At 35.8% G+C, this 23,140-nt stretch overlaps 1 protein-coding gene across 11 annotated transcripts; it reads left to right on the top strand.

The window, feature by feature from the left end:
* Window positions 1–205: 205 nt before the first annotated feature.
* LOC104094097 (nudix hydrolase 9) lies at window positions 206–22,345 on the top strand. Of its 11 annotated transcripts, XR_011412171.1 has the most exons (12): window positions 206–353; window positions 450–524; window positions 866–922; window positions 1,202–1,284; window positions 1,628–1,686; window positions 2,004–2,039; window positions 2,134–2,282; window positions 2,796–2,939; window positions 15,410–15,568; window positions 17,622–17,737; window positions 17,972–18,061; window positions 22,111–22,345. XR_011412171.1 is itself a non-coding variant. In XM_070188500.1 (11 exons), the coding sequence occupies exons 1-10, from the start codon at window positions 273–275 to the stop codon at window positions 17,715–17,717; spliced, it is 939 nt and encodes a 312-aa protein (XP_070044601.1). In that variant the 5' UTR covers window positions 206–272; the 3' UTR covers window positions 17,718–17,737; window positions 22,111–22,344. The 11 variants fall into 11 exon arrangements, 8 of the variants coding, with proteins under 8 accessions (XP_070044601.1, XP_070044600.1, XP_009598251.1 ...); XM_070188500.1 differs by lacking the exon at window positions 17,972–18,061 and having other exon boundaries at window positions 22,111–22,344; XM_070188499.1 differs by lacking the exon at window positions 22,111–22,345 and having other exon boundaries at window positions 17,972–18,223.
* Window positions 22,346–23,140: the final 795 nt, after the last annotated feature.

Below are 23,140 nucleotides of genomic sequence, written 5' to 3'. Positions count from 1 at the left end.
GCGAATTGGCTAATCTTTAAATACATTGTAAACTATGAATATATTTTAAACAACATGCTTAAAAGTGGCTACCTGATGTCATTTCTACATTTGTAAGGCTGCCCAGGTGTGAAAGACTTGAAAGAACAGGCCCAAAGTCCATCTAGAACTACATCGGGTCCAGGCCCATTAAATATGGAACCCAAATTCTTACTCCGAGCACCTAGCTTCAACTCTCATACAATTTACCTGTAATTTGATCAATCTCGACTCTCTGTGTGTGTGTAGAAGAAATGGAGGAGAAAATCAGCTGCGACGGCGGTCACGAATTCAAGCTGCTGCTCTCATGTCCTTCTGGCCTATCTCCTTCACAGGTTATTTACTTATATTGCCCATTGTCTGTTTTCTCTCTTCGTTTTCTACATATTTATTATGCTCATTCTTGTAATCTGAATGTACTTGGGTAAAAGGTTTCAGTTGTTTTCAATGAAGCATACGACAGGATTCCCCATCCCGATTCTTCTTTGGAGCAGTCCATTTCCGAGGTTTTTGTTTCTAATTCTCTTCCTTTAAATGACAATTTTGTAATTAGAAATGCTTAGAGAACATTTGAAAAAATCATGGTCTAAGAAAAAATGTTTGATTTCTAAATAGTAATGGTTTCATGTAAAATGAAGCAGAATTAATACTATGCAAATAACGCTGTTTCTTTTGTTGATCGTGAGAATCACACTTGATTAAAAGACCAAATACCAAACTCTAATTTTCTAGGTAATTGTCTGTATGTTTAGGCTGATAGATCAAAAAGCTATAAGTACTAACTTGGACCAATACCGGAATTTGTTCTGAATCTTTTGATTGCTGTAATGTGTTGTCGGTTTGTTAGATATGGGACGCAAGAGTTCAACAAAGTTCATCACTTTACAATGGAACGAAGTTTAGGGTATGCTGCACTCTTCTTCCATTGCATTTATCATTTAATTTTTATATTGAACTATAGATAGTTTGGCTATATCTGTTCTGTCCAGAATTTGGACAATGTCGTGTTGTCACTTTGATGACCACAGTTGCAGATCCATTATTTATAGGAGAGTTTAATTAGTCATTTATTGTTTATCAGATACACCCAAATATGATATATGCATAGAAGCTGCATATCTTTGTTTTTTTTTTCCTTCTCAATTTTCCTTTTAAGAATGTTAAATATACTAATACTTTACAGTATGGAGGATGCAACTTCAATGTAGGAAATGATCCCAAGCAACAGCCTCATGTTTCCCTTCAGCTTGGTCTGACAGATTATAGGTTCTTCGCTATCTTGCATCTTCTTCCTTCCTGCCTTCCTTTATTCTACATGTTTTTCCATTTAATGTGCATGTAATGGAAAATGTATATCCGTCCGGTGAATATGGACATGCTAATGTTACTGTCCCAAACTTATATCAGAATGTTGAAACGATAAATTATTAAACAATTGTTCGTTATTTGTGTCGCTAAAATTTTGGGTGAAATATGAGAATTTGTGTATGCCTGCAATGTGCCGTCAACACTTCAATTTCGTCCTTGCATTAACCCGATAAGAAGAGCAAAAATAAGGAACAAATTAGGAAATAAAATGATATTCTTACACTTGCGCTTTTCTACTCAGGACATTTGTTGGAACAAATTTAAGTCCTATATGGGAAAGATATCTTGTTCAATCTGAAGGTAAACTTTCATGAAATACAATTGTTTATTGAGTTTCTTCTACCGAAGGAAACGACTGTACCCTGCATATCTATAATGTATCTGCTATCATTTTAAAAAAAAAAAGAAGTAATTGATTCCATTGCTGGAATCAAGAAGATGCATAAAATTACAAAAGAGGGGGACTAATGTATCTGCTATCATAAACTGCAATATATTTCTTATTTCTTTTAGTTTCCTTTTCTATACTCTTTTGGTTTCCAACATAAGGTCTGTATCTAATTTGATGTCTTAAGAATTCTAAGAGGGATATGTTACAAGGTTCTTATGTGATGCAGAACTGCATATAACATTGCACAGAGCAGAGACTTCAAGTATATGCAAAATGATGAAAATGATTCCGACTGATATTCCAACTCGCGAGACCACAATTTTTTGTGCTAAAAGATGTGACTTGGTTTTCTGCAGATGATTGCATACAATGTCAACACACATCAAGTCCCCTGGGTAATGGTGCACTTGTGGAGACTTCTGACAAGAAAATACTTGTGCTTCAGAGAAGTAATAAAGTTGGAGAATTCCCCGGATATTTTGTTTTTCCTGGAGGCCATCCAGAGGTATCTCATCTCATGTTGTAAGGACACCTTTGAGATAATGGCAACAAAATTCTGATAAATATAAGCTTTCGCAACTCAAAATGGGAGAGGCAAAAATGGTTGTAACCCAACAAGCTACTCAAAATCTTTCATATTGAATAACGTGTGAGCTATGGCAGCAAAAAACAACTGTCATATTTCTGTATGTCAATTGGTACCAACGGTGTTCACCATTTAGACCTTTAGCTAAACAGTGTTTTTAAGTTGGGTAACTTGTTATTCTATTTCACCTGTTTATAATGTAACCACCATATTGTGTGACCTTATCTGACATTGCTTTCTGGAATTGTAAGCTTTGTTTTAGGTTTATTTAATTAGAAGATCACCTAAGGGATTTTGAATGTGTGACTGCTTTCATGCAAATCACTCTTCTTTTGTGTCAAGATTAAGCTGTGGAATTTTTGTTACTTCACTGCCCAAATATATCCGGATAATAAGCAATACATGGCATGATTGTATTTATTCTTTTAACAGCCCCAAGAAGTTGGAATAATCTCCCATGACGGCTTCAAAGAGCTGAATCAATGTCGTCCAATTAATAGCAAAGTTTCTCAGGAAATGTTTGACAGCATTGTCCGTGAAGTTGTTGAAGAAATTGGTGCTCCTGCAGATAGCCTTGTAAGTGGTGATTTGTGTTACTCTAATAGCCTTCTTTCTTTCTTCTATAGCCTTCTGTTCTGCCTTTTATGTTAATATCAAGGGTAGAGTTCAAAACCTACTACATTGATGATGCTAACGAGGTCTCCATAGGTCATTTGATGATAAGAAATTTTACCCTCACAACGATCTTGGATTTTTGTTCTGACCTTGTTTGCGAATAAAGGTGGAAGTTCACTGATAAAGCGTTCTTTCCAGAAATCTAGATGACAGTGAGGTCTAATCATAACCTTACTGATGAATTGGTTTTTATACCAAATAAAGTCATCTAGAGTTGGGCAAGACAAATTGTTTAGGATTTGTAAACTTCTATCTTGGAAGAGTTTGGGTTTTCCGATGAAGTGTTTTGCGATATGATAGACAAGGGTAGCACAAACGTCTTCTCTAGCTATCTGAGAGGTAGTTTCCATGTCTGTGGCTGTAGTTTCAGTTTTAACAACTGTTTCAATGGCAATTGAAGAATATATGGATTGTTTGATTTCATCAGTGAAATAATTATCCCACCAATGTTTCAACATGCCAGTGAATCCAGCTACGATCATGGAGGCGGCTTCTTTGTCAGAGGAGCCTCGTATTTTGTAGGCTGTGATAGAAACACCCATCTCATGGAGTTTATTGTATATCTGATGTTCAGCCAAACCATCGATATTCCATTCCATGATGCTTATTCCTTCATGAGCAGTGGTGGTGAGATAGATATTCTCTTCATACTGAATATCTGGGAATGAAGGACGCGTATGATAATTTTTCTTATTATGAAAGCGATTGTTAGAAAGTTTGTGGAGAAGGGCTTCTTTCTCTTGAATAACGGAAATTTTTCTTTTGTCGGAAATATTGAAATTGGCCAATTGTTCATTGATCTTATCAAGAATATTACCAGAGACATCAAAATTATCTTTGAGTTTTGGGTACTTATCTCTGGAAAATTCAGTCATTTTGAATACTGGATTTGGTTCAATAGTTTGACTGGTGCTTGGCTTTGAAAGAGTTGGTTTTCCACTAAATATAGATTTTTCTTTGGAATCTTCTATTTGTCTGGAGACAACATGAAGGAGTTGATTGGTGTAGTTATTCTGTTCGATGATTCGGTCAACGTCTGAACAGACAACCATACTGTTAGGCTTCTCGCTCTTAGTTTTGAAGGGAGAGGCAGGAATAACTGTGTTGGAAGCTGTGATCTTTATCCCTTCTAATAGAGGAGTAACTGACTCAATAACTTTGTTGGTGGTTGTGTACCATTTGTTGATAAGGACTTGCAGAGATTCCTTTTGGCTGTCGAATTTGCCAGATATTTCAAACCATCTAAAGAAGTCGATTTCGCATCTAATTCTTTTCATATCTGCCATCCAACAATCTCTGAAGTTTTCTCTTTGTTTTAGAGAATAAGTAGCCACATACCATTTTCTCTTTGTTTGATTGTCAGGATGAGTCCAGAGACGATTTAGGGTCTCAGGATTTGGAGTAAAAGAATTACCTGACTTAATCATCTTAAGGTGTTCTGGTATTCTTGGAGGAGATTTCATGTCGCTAGGGGTTAGACTAGCGGGATGATCTTGGTAATAGATTTTGGGAATTGTATAGGAGAAATCTACTCCTGTAATTTCCTCTTTGTCGTTGTTTACAACAACTGAAGTTGTGCCTTCCTCCGGGGGTTTTGAAGAAGGTACGGAAGGAACTGTAGACTTTCTTCTAAAGAAACTGGTTCTGCTTGATAGATTGGAACCTGAACCTAAAAATTTGAAATCTATAGATCCATCAGAAAATTGAATTACTTGTTCAATATGGGATCTCTCAAGATTGGAGGTGGAAGGTTGAGTTATGGCATCAAAGTTCCAATCATTACTTGAGAGTATATCATTCCAGTTAAGAAGTCTAGGTACAAAGACTGTACTATGCTCAGTGTTTGCTTCCATAAGCATGGTGATTCCTTTGACACTTTCAACTCGAGCTTTAGGTGCCAGAGTAGTGTCCATAAGTCTATAGTAGACTCGATGAATGATAGCTATCTCACGAGTGTTAACTTTGCTATTCATATTCTTGGTTTTGACATTTAAAGTCAAAGTATCTATGACATTAGGGTCATTGATATCAACCGAGAAGTTAGGGTAGCAATTGAAGTATACCGGGCCATTGGCGAGGTTGCTTTGAATGACTCCTAAGAGAGAGTCGTCGAAGTTCAATAGACGAACATCTCTTAAAAGGACGCAGATGGGTACGTCTAAACCTTTTCTAAAGAGAGGTTTGACAGCAATTTGAACAAGACCTATATGCAAATAATTGAATTAATGCTTGTATTTGTTCAAATCTTGTTCAGAAAGCAATTTAATAATTTCTAAAGAATTATTGATAGCAATAGTGGACTCCCAGGTTTTAATATTATGCTTCTTAATAAAACTGAAACTTCCTATTTCATAAATTTTTTTGAAAGGTTCGTTGGGAATATTCCAATTTTGTAAATCATTTTCAAGCTTAGCAATCTTAGTTGCTTGAGAAGATAAGTTAACATTATTCAAAACATGCTGGTTTGAATTCATTTTGAGAAGAATACAGTCTAGGGGCTTATAAGGCTAAAATAATTATTCAATACTTGTAATAGTAAAACAGCAAATATGCAAATATCTAACAGATACTATACCTCAACATCATAGATCTAATAACTTCTTAGTAAAGTCTTCTTGGATTTACATCTGTTTTCTCTAAAGTCATTTTAGCGACGAGATCACCTAACAAGGTCTAAACGCCTACCTCAGCTACAACGACCTATCACTTTAAGGCTAGCCAAAGTTTGAACCGTATATTAATCGGTTACCTCATACTTATAGAGAAAATAAAAACCTCATAGTAAACATAGAAGCATTTGTAGATATATACTGCCAACATGGCTCTGATACCAATTGGGACGGAACGAAGTGCAGTATATAAACAGTAAAGACAGTATAAGAGAAGCCCTTAAAAAACTTACAAGATTTTATTGAACGAACATTAAAACATAAGGAAAGCAGAAATATTTAGAGAATGCTACTAAGGGAGAGAGGTCTTTGAAATTTGGGAAAATTTCTGATGCCTCTAACAATGGGAATGGGGTTTTTTATATAGACTAGAGAAGATGCCCTTTTGATTTTAGGCTTACAAGTGTACCACTTAAATTCGTTAGACAAAATTTAGTGGTAGACAAAGAATAAAGTGGGTGATTTACTTTTGAAAAAGTAAAGTGGTTGCTTTTGATAAAGTAGAAAGATAAGATTCTTTCTGTTTTGTCTGTCTTGATGATGGATTTCTTTATTCGAAGTTGGGGTCCATGTAGGCCAAAACTATTCCTTTTGGGTTGCACATGTCTCCGTTACTGCTTTCTCCTGATAAAGCAGCATCTTCTATTAGCTGCATGATTTGATGTTCTTCGTAATTGTCAATATTCTGCAAGGCTTGCTTGAGTTTCTCTTTGAGCGCTGCTTTGGAAGATGAAGCTTTTGTAAAGCTTTGTTGAGTATTTTTTGTTGCTTTGAGGATTTGCTGTTTGGGAGTCCAGTCTTTGATCTTGATTTCTTTAGACAGATATTTAATCCTTTCAAATTCTGCTTTAGAAAAGTTCCAACTAATAATGAAGTAAATTCTTTTTTGAATAAAGTACTTGCACATTTTAATGTGCTCTGGTAAGGAAGATGTTGCCTCTTTGATCTGAAAGCCATCAAACCTGTTAAGGAATTGTTGGGGAAGAATCTCTTTGTTTCCTCCGAAAATGTTCCACCATTCGTAGAACCATATGGGATTATTGCCTTAGTGACTTCTAGACTATACTTAACAAACCAAGTATGTCCTGGCCTAAGGTATAGAAAGTTGAACCAGGCAGCCTCGTAGTCATGCCAGTTGTATGTTTGGGGTCGGTGCATCATAGATAGTGCTATAGGTGTGTGCAAGTGATCAGCAAACCATTCAAATGGTGATAATATTTTCTTAATGGTATCTCTAGAGTAGTTGATGTACTCTGGACTTTTGTCGTTTAAAGTATGTTCTACTTCTATAGAATCAGTGTCAATGAGAATGGCTTCATAGAACCTTCTTGTTTTATATGGATTTTCTGTATCCACGTAGTTAAAGTCTGTAAAACAAGGTTTAATAAGGTATTCAATTCTGAGACCTTCATACTCCTTGTCAAGTGCTAGTAAAGGTAATACCTGGATGGTAACATATTCAAATTTCTCTTCTTTAGGAATATCTTCTTGTACCTTCTTAGCCGAAGGGTTAACTGTTTCTGCAAAAGTCTCAGGGACTTTCATAGCGTAACTTTCTTTGGTTTGAATTGAGGAATTAGAAGTTGTTCCTCTTTCAAAAGGTTTTGTTGGTTGGAGATTGGTCAGTTTCGCTGATGGAATTGGTATTGGGGCTGGTAGCTTGGGATACTCAGCTAGGGCTGTATACCTGTTTTGGAAAGGAAGTTGGGGCCTTTGAGGGGCTGTTGTTTTGTTGGGAGTAATAGGAGGAAGAACAAATGGTCTAGCCATTTGTGTAGCCATTTGTGTATTATTGATCTTTTTCCCTTTGGAAGGGGTGTTAGGCTTGAAGGGCCTCATTTTTTCTCTGTAAAAATTCTCTTGTTAGAATATCAGGTAAAGAGTTATTTTCTCCTTTAATAAAATCTATTTTGAAATCGAAGCTAGATAGTAGAGCTTGTCACCTAGCAAATATTTGTTTTGAAACAAGGTTTTTGATATCCTTTTGAAGAATCTCTTTAGCAGATTTACAATAAACTCTAATTAAAACTCTTTGTTAATAAGATCGTCTTGAAATTTTGTAATACATAGTACTATAGACAAGACTTCCCTTTTAACCGTAGAATAGTTTTTCTGAGCGGAAATCTAGATTCCAGATGTAAAACGGACAAGTTGTTCTTGGGCTTCTATGGATATCCTCTGCTTAAGGATTCCGCCATAACCTATATCTGAAGCATCTGTTTCTACAATCATAAATGCTTTTGGATTCGGGATTCCTAAGCATGGAAGATTTTGTACTAAACCTTTTATTTGGATAACTAATCTTGTTTGTTCAGAGCTCCAAGGAATAGGGTTTTTCCTAAGTCTTTTATATAAAGGTTCACAGACCTGTCTAATGTTTGGAATAAAGTCAGCTACATAGTTGAGACTTCCTAGAAATTTTTGAAGCTGGGTTTTATCAGTGATCTCATTAGGAAATTTAGAAGAGAACTCTATGGCTCTGCAAATTGGCTTGTAAAAACCTTGGTATAGGTCATGGCCTAAGAATCTAATGGCGGTCTGAAAGAGTTTGATCTTCTTAGCACTGACTACTAGACCATTTCTCTTAACGACTTTAAAGAATGTGTTGAGATGCTTAAAATGAGAATCTATGTTTTCTGAGAAGATAAGGACATCATCTATATAAATAATAGACATGTAACTATAATCATTAAAAATGGAATTCATGACATTCTGAAATTCAGAGGGGGCATTCTTAAGCCCAAATGGCATAACGTTCCATTCATACTGTCCGAAAGGAACATTAAAAGGAGTTTTGTATCTGTCTTTCTCGGTTACTTGAATTTGCCAGAAACCAGATTTCATATCGAACTTGCTATAAATATTAGTTTTGTAAGTTCTTTTTAAGAGATCCCTTTTGTTAGGAATGAGATATCTAATCCATTTAAGGACAACATTTAAAGGCTTATAGTTTATAACTAACCGGGGTGCTTCTCTTTCTTTCTCAGCACTATTATTAACATAAAAGGCAGAACAGCTCCAAGGGGATTTAGAGGGGCGAATGATGTTATTCTTAAGGAGATTTGAAATCTCAGTTTTACAAGTTTCCATCATTTCTTGATTCATTTGAATAGGCCTTGCTTTGGTTGAGATGACCTGTTCATTGAATCCTTCAATGTATGGAAGTTCAATCAAATGCTTTTTTCTTTCCCAAAAAGCATTAGGAAAATCAGAGCATATTTCTTTTTCAAAGAGGTTTTGAAGATTGGCTATTTTAGTAACCATCTCCGGGGTTTTTAAAATCTGCTCGATTTTCTTAACTTTTATTTCATCCTTTAAAAAGGTGATATGTTGAGAAAGTTTATTAATACGAAATACTGTATTTTTTCTTATAAAATTACTTTCATCCGGTGAAAGGGTTTTTATACAAGGAAAGTGTAAATTTTTTCCTAAAATATGAGTGGAGATACCGTCTAAACCAGTAATGAAAGGTTTTATTTGAGTAATAAAAGGAATTCCTAAAATGATATCTTCATTTATATCTTCAGTTATAACAAAATCATTTGTCAAGCAAATACCATTGTTACAAATATGGGCTTTAGAAAGCTTATAATTAATACGAAATTGTTCTCCTGTAGCGGAGTATAATTTAGAAGTACTTTTTTCTAAATATTGAGTAGGAACAATACCTTTCATGATACAGTTACGATTTGCACCACTGTCAAGTAAAGGAATGTTGTTAATAACAAAGTTTTTGCTAATAACAATTTTGATAGGGATATGTTAACTCTGAGGTTTAATACTAGTTATAACAGTAATGCATGGAGCATTGGATGATGAAGTAAGACGAAGATTGGTAGAGTTATCATTTTCTAAGTGATACTCACCTTCAGGAAGCTCGGGAGGTTCTTCTTCCTCAGACTTATGTTCGTAGGTTCTGGCCTGTTTAAGGACCTGTTCTGTAAGAACATCAAGTTCGACTTTTCCAAGTCTGGATTTAATATCCCTAATTTCTCCTTTAAGTTCTGAGACTTCTTGTCGTAGATCGGAGATGGATGGTTCCGAAGGTTTGTTAAAATGAGACATGATTTGTTTCATACTAAACGGTTCAACGACAGGTTTTGAATAGGATCTATCATTGCTATGATTGAGGATGAGATTTTTGAGTTCAATAAGGTAACGTTTTCTGGATTCATCATTATCGATGTGTTGGATTACATCATAAAGAGCTTCTTTGGAGCTATCTGAAAGAACTCTAATAGATGCTGGAGTGTTGCCACAAGTACAATAGGTTTCGGTGCAGATTGGCTAGAATCAGACTTATAAGCGATGTTAAGATCTTCTTCATCACTATAATCATTCGACGAATAATTTGGAGAGGAATCTGAATTAGCTTCTTCTAAGATGGAGAAGAGTTCCTTTTTAGTATCATCGCTAATTTCTAGAAGATTGATTTTCTTCCTTTTCTTGTCTGATTTGCATTCATTGGCTCTGTGTCCAGTTTTTCCACAGTTCCAACAGACATCTTTGGGTTTAGAAAACTTGGAAGGTCTACGGTATCTGGATTTCTTTCTAGGTGAATTTTCGAAAATTCTGCGAGATTTGCTACGGTGAATCTTTCTAGAAGATTTAGAGGTTGTCTCTTTTTGAAGAGTGAGTAGAGGGGACAACAATGTTTGTGTAACTGAAGTCTTGACAGAAACTTCCTAGTTCTTTTCTAGAAGAGAATCGTTCTTTCTTAAGTTGGCTCTTCTGCTTCATGGCCTAAGAATCTAATGGCGGTCTGAAAGAGTTTTGATCTTCTTAGCACTGACTACTAGACCAAGGTTCTTACAAGCTAATTTGCAGAGCCATAGAGTTCTCTTCTAAATTTCCTAATGAGATCACCGATAAAACTCAACTTCAAAGATTTCTAGGAAGTCTCAACTATGTAGCTGACTTTATCCCAAACATTAGACAGGTCTGTGAACCTTCTTTATATAAAAGACTTGGGAAAAATCCAATTCCTTGGAGCTCTGAACAAACAAGATCAATTATCCAAATAAAAGGGTTAGTACAAAATCTTCCATGCTTAGGAATCCCGAATCCAGAAGCATTTATGATTGTAGAAACAGATGCTTCAGATATAGGTTATGGTGGAATCCTTAAGCAGAGGATATTCATAGAAGCCCAAGAACAACTTGTCCGTTTTACATCTGGAATTTAGAATTCCGCTCAGAAAAACTATTCTACTGTTAAAAAGGAAATCTTGTCTATAGTACTATGTATTACAAAATTTCAAGACGATCTTATTAACAAAGAATTTTTAGTTAGAGTTGATTGTAAATCTACTAAAGAGATTCTTCAAAAGGATGTCAAAAACTTTAGGTGGCAAGCTCTACTATCTAGCTTCGATTTCAAAATAGATTTTATTAAAGGAGAAAATAACTCTTTACCTGATTTTCTAACAAGAGAATTTTTACAGGGAAAAAATGAGGCCCTTCAAGCCTAACACCCCTTCCAAAGGGAAAAAGATCAATAATCCACAAATGGCTAGACCATTTGTTCTTCCTCCTATTACTCTCAACAAAACAACAGCCCCTCAAAGGCCCCAACTTCCTTTCCAAAACAGGTATACAGCCCTAGCTGAGTATCCCAAGCTACCAGCCCCAATACCAGTTCCATCAGCGAAACTGACCAATCTCCAACCAACAAAACCTTTTGAAAGAGGAACAACTTCTAATTCCTCAATTCAAACCAAAGAAAGTTACGCTATGAAAGTCCCTGAGACTTTTGCAGAAGCAGTTAACCCTTCGGCTAAGAAGGTACAAGAAGATCTTCCTAAAGAAGAGAAATTTGAATATGTTACCATCCAGGTATTACCTTTACTAGCACTTGACAAGGAGTATGAAGGTCTCAGAATTGAAGACCTTATTAAACCTTGTTTTACAGACTTTAACTACGTGGATACAAAAAATCCATATAAAACAAGAAGTTTCTATGAAGCCATTCTCATTGACACTGATTCTATAGAAGTAGAACATACTTTAAACGACAAAAGTCCAGAGTACATCAACTACTCTAGAGATACCATTAAGAAAATATTATCACCATTTGAATGGTTTGCTGATCACTTGCACACACCTATAGCACTATCTATGATGCACCGACCCCACACATACAACTGGCATGACTACGAGGCTGGTTCAACTTTCTATACCTTAGGCCAGGACATACTTGGTTTGTTAAGTATAGTCTAGAAGTCACTAAGGCAATAATCTCAGATGGTTCTACGAATGGTGGAACATTTTCGGAGGAAACAAAGAGATTCTTCCCCAACAATTCCTTAACAGGTTTGATGACTTTCAGACCAAAGAGGCAACATCTTCCTTACCAGAGCACATTAAAATGTGCAAGTACTTTATTCAAAAAAGAATTTCCTTCATTATTAGTTGGAACTTTTCTAAAGCAGAATTTGAAAGGATTAAATATCTGTCTAAAGAAATCAAGATCAAAGACTGGACTCCCAAACAGCAAATCCTCAAAGCAACAAAAAATACTCAACAAAGCTTTACAAAAGCTTCATCTTCCAAAGCAACGCTCAAAGAGAAACTCAAGCAAGCCTTGAAGAATATTGACAATTACGAAGAACATCAAATCATGCAGCTAATAGAAGATGCTGCTTCATCAGGAGAAAGCAGTAACGGAGACATGTGCAACCCAAAAGGAATAGTTTTGGCCTACATGGACCCCAACTTCGAATAAAGAAATCCATCATCAAGACGGACAAAACAGAAAGAATTTTATTTTTTTACTTTATCAAAAACAACCACTTTACTTTTTCAAAAGTAAATCACCCACTTTATTCTTTGTCTACCACTAAATTTTGTCTAACGAATTTAAGCGGTACACTTGTAAGCCTAAGGGCATCTTCTCTGGTCTATATAAAACCCCCCATTCCCATTGTTAGAGGCATCATAAATTTTCCCAAATTTCAAAGACCTCTCTCCCTTAGTAGCATTCTCTAAATATTTCTGCTTTCCTTATGTTTTAATGTTCGTTCAATAAAATCTTTTAAGTTTTTTAAGGGCTTCTCTTATACTGTCTTTACTGTTTATATACTGCACTTCGTTCCGTCCCAATTGGTATCAGAGCCATGTTGGCAGTATACGTATTTAACATGAGCAGCTAAGTACATATACTGTCTAGGGCATGGCAAAATTACTTTCTATGCTGTATTTTTAAAAACTTAACTATGTTTACATCTATCTTACTACTGTTCTTCAAAATCATGTTCTACAAATGCTTCTATGTTTAGTATGAGGTTTTTATTTTCTCTATAAGTATGAGGTAACCGATTAATATCCGGTTCAGACGTTGGCTAGCCTTAAAGTGATAGGTCGCTGTAGCCGAGGTAGGCGTTTAGACCTTGTTAGGTGATCCCGTCGCTAAGATGACTTTAGAGAAAACAGATGTAAATCCAAGAAGACTTTACTAAGAAGCTATTAGATCTATGATGTTGAGGTACAATGTCCGTTAGATATTTGCATATTTACTGTTTTACTATTACAAGTATTGAATAGTTATTTTAGCCTTATAAGCCCCTAGACTGTATTCTTCTCAAAATGAATTCAAACCAGCATGTTTTGAATAATGTTAATTTATCCTCTCAAGCAACTAAGATTGCTAAGCTTGAAAATGATTTACAAAATTGGAATATTCCCAACGAACCTTTCAAAAAGATTTATGAAATAGGAAATTTCAGCTTTATTAAGAAGCATAATATTAAAACCTGTGAGTCCACTATTGCTATCAATAATTCTTTCGAAATTATTAAATTGCTTTCTGAACAAAATTTGAACAAATACAAGCATCAATTCAATTATTTGCATATAGGTCTTGTTCAAATTGCTGTCAAACCTCTCTTTAGAAAAGGTTTAGACGTACCCATCTGCGTCCTTTTAAGAGATGCTCGTCTATTGAACGTCGACGAATCTCTCTTAGGGGTCCTTCAAAGTAACCTCGCCAATGGCCCGGTATACTTCAATTGCTACCCTAACTTCTCGGTTGATATCAATGACCAACGTCATAGATACTCTGACTTTAAATGTCAAAACCAAGAATATGAATAGCAAAGTTAACACTCGTGAGATAGCTATCATCCATCTAGTCTACTATAAACTTATGGACACTACTCTGGCACCTAAAGCTCGAGTTGAAAGTGTCAAAGGAGTCACCATGCTTATGGAAGCAAACACTGAGCATAGTACAGTCTTTGTACCTAGACTTCTTAACTGGAATGATATACTCTCAATTGATGAATGGCACTTTGATGCCATAACTCAACCTTCCACCTCCAATCTTGAGAGATCCCATATTGAACAAGTAATTCAATTTCCTGATGGATCTATAGATCTCAAATTTTTAGGTTCAGGTTCCAATCTATCAAGTAGAACCAGTTTCTTTAGAAGAAAATCTACAGTTCCTTTTGTACCTTCTTCAAAACCCCCGGAGGAAGGCACAACTCCAGTTGTTGTAAACAAAGGGAAAATTACAGGAGTAGATTTCTCCTATACAATTCCCAAAGTCTATTACCAAGATCTAAAAAAGACATTTTCTTAAATTCAACATTGTAAAAGGCCTAAAACCTCTTCCGGGTCAATTGGTTTTTTGGCCTTTTACAAACTTATTTTTAGTTTTATGACCCTACCTCTTTTTTTACACATGGGAGATTTACTTTTACACACAAGAGATTTTTCATTTACACATAAGAGATCTAAAAAAGATATTTTCTTAAATTCAACATTGTAAAAGGCCAAGAAGGCCTAAAACCTCTTCCTCCCAAATCCAATTTGTAATAGAAATTAACACCACAAAATTGGGAGAAAGGAGAGTGCTTTCTCTTTCTTTTGCTCTCTCTTCTCCATAATTTGTTTTTTCCATGTTCATTTTTTTTTGGGGGGGGGGGGGGGGGGCTTGGTAGAGTGACTTTTTTCTGGTCTCTTTAATTTGTCAACTCCTATCTAAACTTTCCACTTAGCATTGCCTTGTGTAAGTATATAATTCCTGTATGCTCTACATTTTGGGTAGCAAACAAGTGAAATGGGTCAAGTTTGTAATCTGGAAGGAGAAGAAGGTCCTTGGTAAGCGATAGCACAGACTGGATAAATATAATGTCTAATCAACCTTGTATCAGGGCTCCACCTGATTTTCATTCTGGGTTGTTATACCAAATAGCACAATCACGCCGAATTTTGAGAATTATCATGCTTGTTGTGTTGTCGATTTGTCGTATACAATACCTGTACCTAGATTTTTTTGTTTGTTTGTATTTTTTTCTTCTTTTTTCTTTTGTTGCCCTAATAGGAAAATATGACTGAATTTCGAGTAACACATTGTTCTTCTTTCTCACTTCATTTGTCAGCTACCATTAAGATCTACCTCAAAACTGTAATCAAATAATTTACCAAGATTATTAAATGTACCACAGTAATCAAATGTAGCATACATAATGTAGGACACATTGATTGTCAGTTATAAAATAAAGTTGCATTTGTAAGCTGATCAATTGGAGACTGGTGACTAATTATGAATATGGCTGTCTGCAACTTTTGAGAGGGCTGTTTTTACATGCACCCTCAGATTGTTGTTTCCTTTCTGGTAAGATTGCATCATATTAGGATTCATATTTGTAGAAGCCACCTAACTCTTGTTCTTTATTCTTTATCTTTGATGTTATATCAGTCCAGCCCCATATTTATTGGTATATCCCGAAGAGTGTTGAATGTTAGGCCAACTGCTTTTTTCTTCATCAAATGCAATCTTCAGTCTGATGAAATTCAACAATTGTATTCTAGCGCAGAGGATGGCTTCGAGTCAACTCAGCTTTATGCTGTTTCAATGGTTAGTTTTACAAATTGTCAAAGTAGTTCTACTGAATTGTCTTATCTATTAATTTTTGCTCAACTGCTGTATGGATCCACTTTTGCTGAGCTCTGTGGAATCTATAGCTTAGCCTAGCGGGAGTCCCATGTGGAGGGAAAAGGACCATCTATAGCGTGAGGTTGTGGTCTAACACACAATGCTAATAATATAATGTAACTGAAATTGTTGTAACAAGGAAAGTAAGTGTTACAGGAATTAGTTAAAATTGGAGGCAATTGAAGCTTGTCGGTTAAATTTGGAGTCTGAATTTAATATTTAATTTTGGATTATCTGTTATCTTTGAGATTCCTTCTGGAAATTTTTAGCATCAGCATGATCTTTGCAACTGTACAGAACTCCTGTAGTTCATAGAACATTCTGAAAATGCCTGATTCATCCCAATTTTATTGGGATTTTCTATTTCTAATTCCCCTAGAAATACACTAATGGTACGAGGAAGTTTATTTCTGAGTTGGTACTGAATCTTTGGAATGAGGAAAAGTCTAGTCTATAAATCATATTATGCTTCTTTAAAATTAATTAGAGTTCTGTCTATATTTTTCTCAGAATCTTTTGTTTATTATGAGTTGGATGATGCAACTATAGCACTAGCTGCTGTACCTGAGAGTAATAGAAAGTGATAATTGCAAAACTATCCTCTGGTTCTCCCTTTTTTTTTTTTGATGAAATAAGGACGATGTCATTAAAGGCATCAAGAAGATGCAAAAAGATTACAAAGCAAAATTTATCAGCTCATTTACAATTGAAGTGCTACAAAACTAGAGAGCTGACAAAGTCCAAAAATACGTCACAGTTGTTTACAGGAGAGAGGTTAGCCCAACTAAAAAGGTTAACCAAACATCTAGCCTTCGGGTAGCTAATTGAAGTTGATACACCATCAAAGCATCTACGATTCCTCTCGGTCCAGATACACCAAATAATGCTAGCAGGAACCATAATCCATATGCTTCTGATGGTCTTGTCAACTTTCCTTAAGCTCCAACTTGCACAGGCCTCTCTAACAGATGATGGCATAGTCCATTTCAATCCAAAAATGTTGAGAAACAAATTTCAGATGTCTGTGGCCACTGGACAGTGCAGGAAAAGGTGGTTAATGGATTCTGAATTTGAGAGACACATGAAACATCTGTTTGCTAGTTGGAAATTTCTTCTGATTAGGTTGTCTTGGGTGAGGCAGGCACCCTTTAGAGCCAACCAGCTGAAGCAGCTCACTTTAGGTGGAAGTTTTGTTTTCCAACCTAGCTTCCAGGGCCAAAGATCAATCATCAAATTGTTAGAGCAAAGATTAGCATACCCTGCCTTTACAGTGTAAAGTCCATCCTTAGAGTTGCCCCATTTCAGTTTGTCCCTTAGCTGAGAGTTGATTGAACATTTCTCCAGTGTTTTCATCATGTCAATGAACTCATCTACCTCCCAGTCATGCAAGTTCCTTCTAAGAATGGGATTTCATGTGTTGACCCCTCTATTGTGAGCAATGAGGGAGTTCATCTATTGTGAACTCATCTATCCTCTGGTTCTCCCTTACAGCTTCACAGAATCAGTGATGCTTGTTCCTGGCATCTTCTTATTTTAAGTATCACCGAAACCCTTAAAGTTGATGAGATCCTTTTAGCCAAATAATACTCTATCCTTTTCAGCTTGAAATTGCAGAAAATCAACCTTAGAGGTATCTCCTTTCTGTCCTACCTGGGACCATTTAGCAGCTAAAGTTAGCGTTTGTACTTGTCATGTGAAGATTTAGTTTGAACATTTTAAGACTTTTGTTCGTGTGCTGGACTACTTTATTTTATTTTTTGAATTCTTTCCTTTCTTGTATTTGTTACTCCTTAATCTGTTAGACATTATAATATTTGGTAATGATCCGTTGTTCAAGTATGTGTTGCTAAAAGTAGTTATAGGGGTAGTTTTGCTTCTTCATCCATAAAAGAAAGGTTCATATTGCTTTAAACAGTTTATCTAAGACTTGCAATTGTTAATTTCATATTGTTTTTTTTTTTTTTTTTTTTGTCAGAGTGATTTGGAAAACATGGCTTCTAAAATGCCCGGCTGCCACAGAGGAGGTTTTGCACTCTACAAATTAATGGAACAAGATGCAAATAATAGCTAATATCTTCATTGCGTTGAATGGTGATGTTGTATCCTCTTTATCTCTTGTATGTCTGATTTATACATGTTCGTCTTGTATTCCTTGATGTGCAACCCCATGCTATTTGATAGGTCAAAAGAAAACTTTCCATGTAAATGAGCTCGCCTGCAGATATGCGATTTAGTCATATCTCCAGTACGAAATATAAATTTGTGTCAGGTAGACCTATTAAGTGAGGTAAAGTGCCTTCTATTGAATGATTCTTTTATTTCCAGCTCAAAGCCTTGGACGTGGATAATTCCAACTATTTCACCATAGCAGTAGGAGCTTTGAGTCGTGGAAACAGTCTCTTGCAGAAATGTAGGGTAAGACTGCGTATAATAAATACTTGTGGTCCGGTCTTTTTCAGGATCCCGCACATAGCGGGAGCTTAGTGCATTGGTTGTTGCCCTTTCACTCTACCCAAAAAGCTTTGTGATCTATGCTTTTGATTCTACTAAAGATTAAATATCATGGACTTTTACAGACATTCTTCACTACCATTCACACCAAATCAGCGTGACAGCGTCCAACATTACAATTTTCTTTATTCCTCTTTGTTTTTCATGATTAACTGTTTTTTCTTTGTAGTACAAGTACAACTACTATTAAGTGAAAGTAATCACCTCAAGTCCTCAAACTAATTAAGTTTTACTCAAACTTGGATAAGAATTGAAATACTCCTGTTTAGCCGCTACTATTCAATTACGTCAATTAAAGTACTAGACTAAAAGGTCTGTTCGTTTAAGATTTTCATCCATCCATATATCATCAATACTCCTATCTGGTTTCTATATGAACTCTTTAAATAGCAAGGAAATATGAAAAATATATAACATCAAAGCTTTATGCTATGGGCATGTTGGAATGACCAGATAAATCCATATACATACCACCGCAACTGAGAAAAGCTAGACTATATTTGACAAAAAAAAAAGTACTCCCTCCATCCCAATTTATGTGGCGGAGCTCAAATTTCTTATTTTGATAGTGAATTTGGATATAAAATCTTTAAGTTTCATGAAATGTAATTTATGTATTTGGAAACTACGTAAAAAATATTATAAATCACAATAATTACCAATTCAAAATACATAAAAGACATAAAAAAAATCACGGTAAAAGAAATACTCAATTGACTCTTGAAATCCGAATTCCGCCATATAAATTGAGACTGAGGGAATATTTAACTTGAAGTCTTGAAGAACAAAATTTCAAGATTTTCATTCGTTTTATTTTGCTTCAAAAATTTGAAGAAGAGTCTCAACCAAACTTTTAAAACAATTTCACAAAAAAAATCAACTTAATATTAAGAAAGAAAAATTATTAGTTTTTGAGAAGCTGAAAAACTTGGTCGCATTTGTTTCAAAAAGGGTGAAAATATAATTTACATGAAAACTTTTCTCAGTGTTTCCGGAAAAGAAAAATCACGCCAAACACCATTTAAGGATAAGTGTTTCAATTTATGGAAAAACATAATCTCTATGTCTTTCTATTTTTGGAATGATATGAGAAATTACATGCAGAAATGTTAAACAGTTGCATGTAAACTACGCGCTTCCTGAGAGCGCGTGATACACACTTTACTTTTGTAAAGAACATATATGTGTGGGGTTCTAGACCTTCTGGTAATATGGTTAGTGAGATTATTCACCAACCACAGCGAGCAGTTTTTTTCTTCTGTTTCATCTCCTTAAAAGAAATTATAATAATAATAATAATAATAAATATACCCCATTAATATTTCACATTTGATTCTCAAAATTCAAATCATCACCACCAACTTTAGAAAAAGTTTCATTCTTTTGGTTCTTTTTTCGTTGTGGGTAACTCTTTAGGGGTGAGTTTGTGCAATCACATGTACTAAATATTTTGAACAGCGGTGTTAAATTTGCACATGTTTAAAAATTCTTGGTATTACTGTTCATAAGAAAAAAGAGATACTTCACATATATTTTTTATGCAACTACCCGTTTGTGTTAGAATTTGCACCTAATAAATTTCGATATGACGTTTATGAATTAATGATAAAATGAAAATTAATTCCTTCTTTCTTCATTTTGGTCAAAGATAGTGTATAGCAAAACAATATTTGTAATACCAAGGCATTTGGTTCCGGAAGTTGGAATATGCCCGTTGTGTCATTTATGACTTGTGTACAAAATCTGAGGTCAATTGGAGTTGGTTTGATAGGTTTCGTCATCGATTTTAGAAGTTGGAAATTCAAAAGTTCATTAGGCTTGAATTGAGTCGCGATTTGTGTTTTCGATGTTGTTTGATGGGATTTGAGGCTTCGACTAAGTTCGTATTGTGTTTTAGGATGAGTTAGTATGTTTGGATGGGTCCCAAGGTCTCGGGAGTGATTCAGATTGAAATCGAATTGAATTTTGGAAGAGCTGGTGTGATCAGGTCTGGTGCAACCGCACCTGCGAGAAATAGGCCGCAGATGCGGGGGTCCTGTGTGTGTTGGGTAATGGTCGCATGTGCGTTGGATCTTCCACATCCGCGCGCCTGCAGATGCGACGAGGTCTCCGCATATGAGTAATTTGGTAGGAGGGGCTAAGGTCGTAGAAGCGGATTGGAACCGCAGGTGCGGACGCGCATGAGCGTAGCCTGGTCCGCAGAAGCGGTCCCGCGGGTGTGAAAATTGGGTCGCAGGTGCGGCTGGTCGGGTGCTTAAGTGATTTTCGCAGAAGCGGGCTTTCCTATGCAGAAGCAGAGCCGCAGGTGCGGCAGGTGAATCCGCAGGAGCGAAAAGGCTAGGCAGGGATTTAAAATCGAGGGTTTGAATCTTCTTCCCGTTTGAGAGTTTTGGGGTGCAGACTTAGGCGATTTTTGGAGAGGTTTTCATCTAGATTGAAAAGGTAAGTGAATTTTGATCACTTTTATCCATGTATTTTGATTACCCATTGATTATTACATCTATTTATCATGAATCTAAGTTGGAATTTGGGGAATTTTGACCCATGTATTGGAGAGTAAGATTTGAGGGGTTGAGAGTCGATTTGTGGTTGGAATTGGATGATTTTGGTATGATTGGACTCGTTATTGAACGGGTGTTCGAATTTTATAAATTTTGTCTGGTTTTTGAGTCGTGGGCCCGAGGTTGACTTTTTGGGTTGACTTTTTGACTTTGGTTAAAGATCTTAGTTTTATCATTTGGGATCAATTCCTATAGCTTTTATTGATAGTATTACGTTATTTTTGGTTAGATTCGAGCCTTTCAGAGATTGATACGCGTGGGAAGGGCTTGCTAGCGGAGTGATTTGATTTATTTGAGGTAAGTATCTTATTTAAACTTGTTTGAGGCACCAGTTTCCTGAATTATCTGTGATAGCTACGTGCTATGGGTGCGCGCATGCATGGGGTTTGAACCCATGTGCTGACACCGAGGGTATTTATCCATGTTCGGGTTGTGTTTAGGCTATGATAAGTATAAAATTGATTGTTAAGCTTTAAAGTATGATGTTTCTCATATTTATAACATTGTGTGAACTATTTGAGTCATGTTTGAGTCTACATAGAGGTTTAATCCCTGAATAAACTTGATAAATGCTATTCCGTGATAAAATTTCCAATTTGAGCTATGATAGCACACTTTGCACATGCTTACACTTTAGCATGTCATTTATACCAGTCCAAGAGCATGATTATTCATTCATCAAATACATGTATTCTTATTTATTTGCTCCTGTGTGATATGATTGGACTGAATGTCTATGACCACGCCGGGTAGATTGTGTTGCGCTTGTGACCACGCTAGGTAGATTGTGTTGTTATGCCCGTGACTACGCCGGACGGATTGTGTTGTTATGCCAGTGACCACGCCGGACGGTTTATGCTGTTATGCCTGTGACCATGCCAGGTAGATTGTGTTGTATGCCTGTGACCACGCCGGGCGGATGGTGTTGTTATCCCTGTGACCACGTCGGGCTGCCAGCACATTTAATTGACCGTGCTTGCGTGTAGATATGGATCCATCCCCCCAAGGTCACCCTCTCATGTTTCTCTCTTGATGGTGTATACTGATCAGTGGGTTGGAACGGATATGAAAAAGTGAGGGAATCTGGCCAGTGTGTTGTTGGATTTTGCATTTTCTCTTTACTTGCAATTTCCTTGATCATTTATCTGAATTAACTGCATATCACCTCTATATGCCAAGATATTGTCTAGGCAGAGTATTTGAGAAACTGTATACATACCCACACGGATGCCCTTCTTATTAAACTTGGTGATTTGATTTCAATATCGTTCTGTACCGGTTTAAAGGATGAAACCACACAAGCGATAACTAGTATCATTAATAATTTGTGCTTCTTTTACCTCACCGTGTTTATTTACGATACTTATTGAGTACATTGGGTTAATTGTGCAGATCTAGGTGTGGGGACTAGTTATCAGCAGTAGGTTGCTTGTGGACTATCTGCTAGAGGTGAGGTAGAGCTGCATCCTTGGTCGCAGTTTGACTTGTCTTTTCCTTCATACTGTTGTTATAGTTCAGACAGTGTATTTATTATTCAATTTCAGACTTGTATTCCGTTGTAGTAGCTCATGACTCCATACTTACCAGTTTCTGGGGGGATTTACAATGTATTAGCAGTTTTTATTGTATTGAGACCTCGGATTTAAGCTATTTCTATGATTTTTATTATTATGTTGCTTTAGATATCTTGTTTTGGCTTGCCTAGCCGGTAATTCGCACCTAATAAATTTCTATATGACGTTTATGAATTAATGATAAAATGAAAATTAATTCCTTCTTTCTTCTTTTTTGTCAAAGATAGCATATAACAAAACGGTATTTGTAATACCAAGGTATTTGGTTCCGGAAGTTGGAATAGATTTGTTGTGTCATTTATGACGTGTGTACAAAATTTGAGGTTAATTTTGTGGTCATCACCACCAACTTTAGAAAAAGTTCCATTCTTAAAATTAAATAAGGTAACTCTTGTTTAGGCGTCGCATCTATTGCCAACTAATGTATCTTTTTTGGTTTATCTCCTTTTAGTTTTATTTTATTATTAGGATTGACATATGTGGGTGGCCCAGATTATTTTGTTTGCTTCTAAACTCATTCATAATTCATATATATCACTTTTAGTATTTGACGATGTAATATATTAAACCACAATAAAATTAGAATTATTTCAGGAATATACTCATCTTCCTCTCTCCGATTGTTGTAATCTCCTTTTCTATCTCCCAACCTATGTTTGAATTTCGTAAACTAAAGTTGTTTTTTTTACTTCAGGACAATGGTTGCATATGAGTATCTGACATTCTCTATACCAACAACAATAACAACAATGACATATCAAGTGTATTCGCATAGTGTGGGATCTGAAAAGAGTAATGCGTACGCAAACTTTACCCCTACCTTGTAGAGATAAAGAAATTATTTCTGA

This window comes from Nicotiana tomentosiformis, chromosome 11 (genome assembly GCF_000390325.3).
Source record: "Nicotiana tomentosiformis chromosome 11, ASM39032v3, whole genome shotgun sequence".
Taxonomy (NCBI): Eukaryota; Viridiplantae; Streptophyta; class Magnoliopsida; order Solanales; family Solanaceae; genus Nicotiana; species Nicotiana tomentosiformis.
Note: the sequence above shows the minus strand (reverse complement) of the source record. Positions and strands in the feature narration are given on the sequence as shown.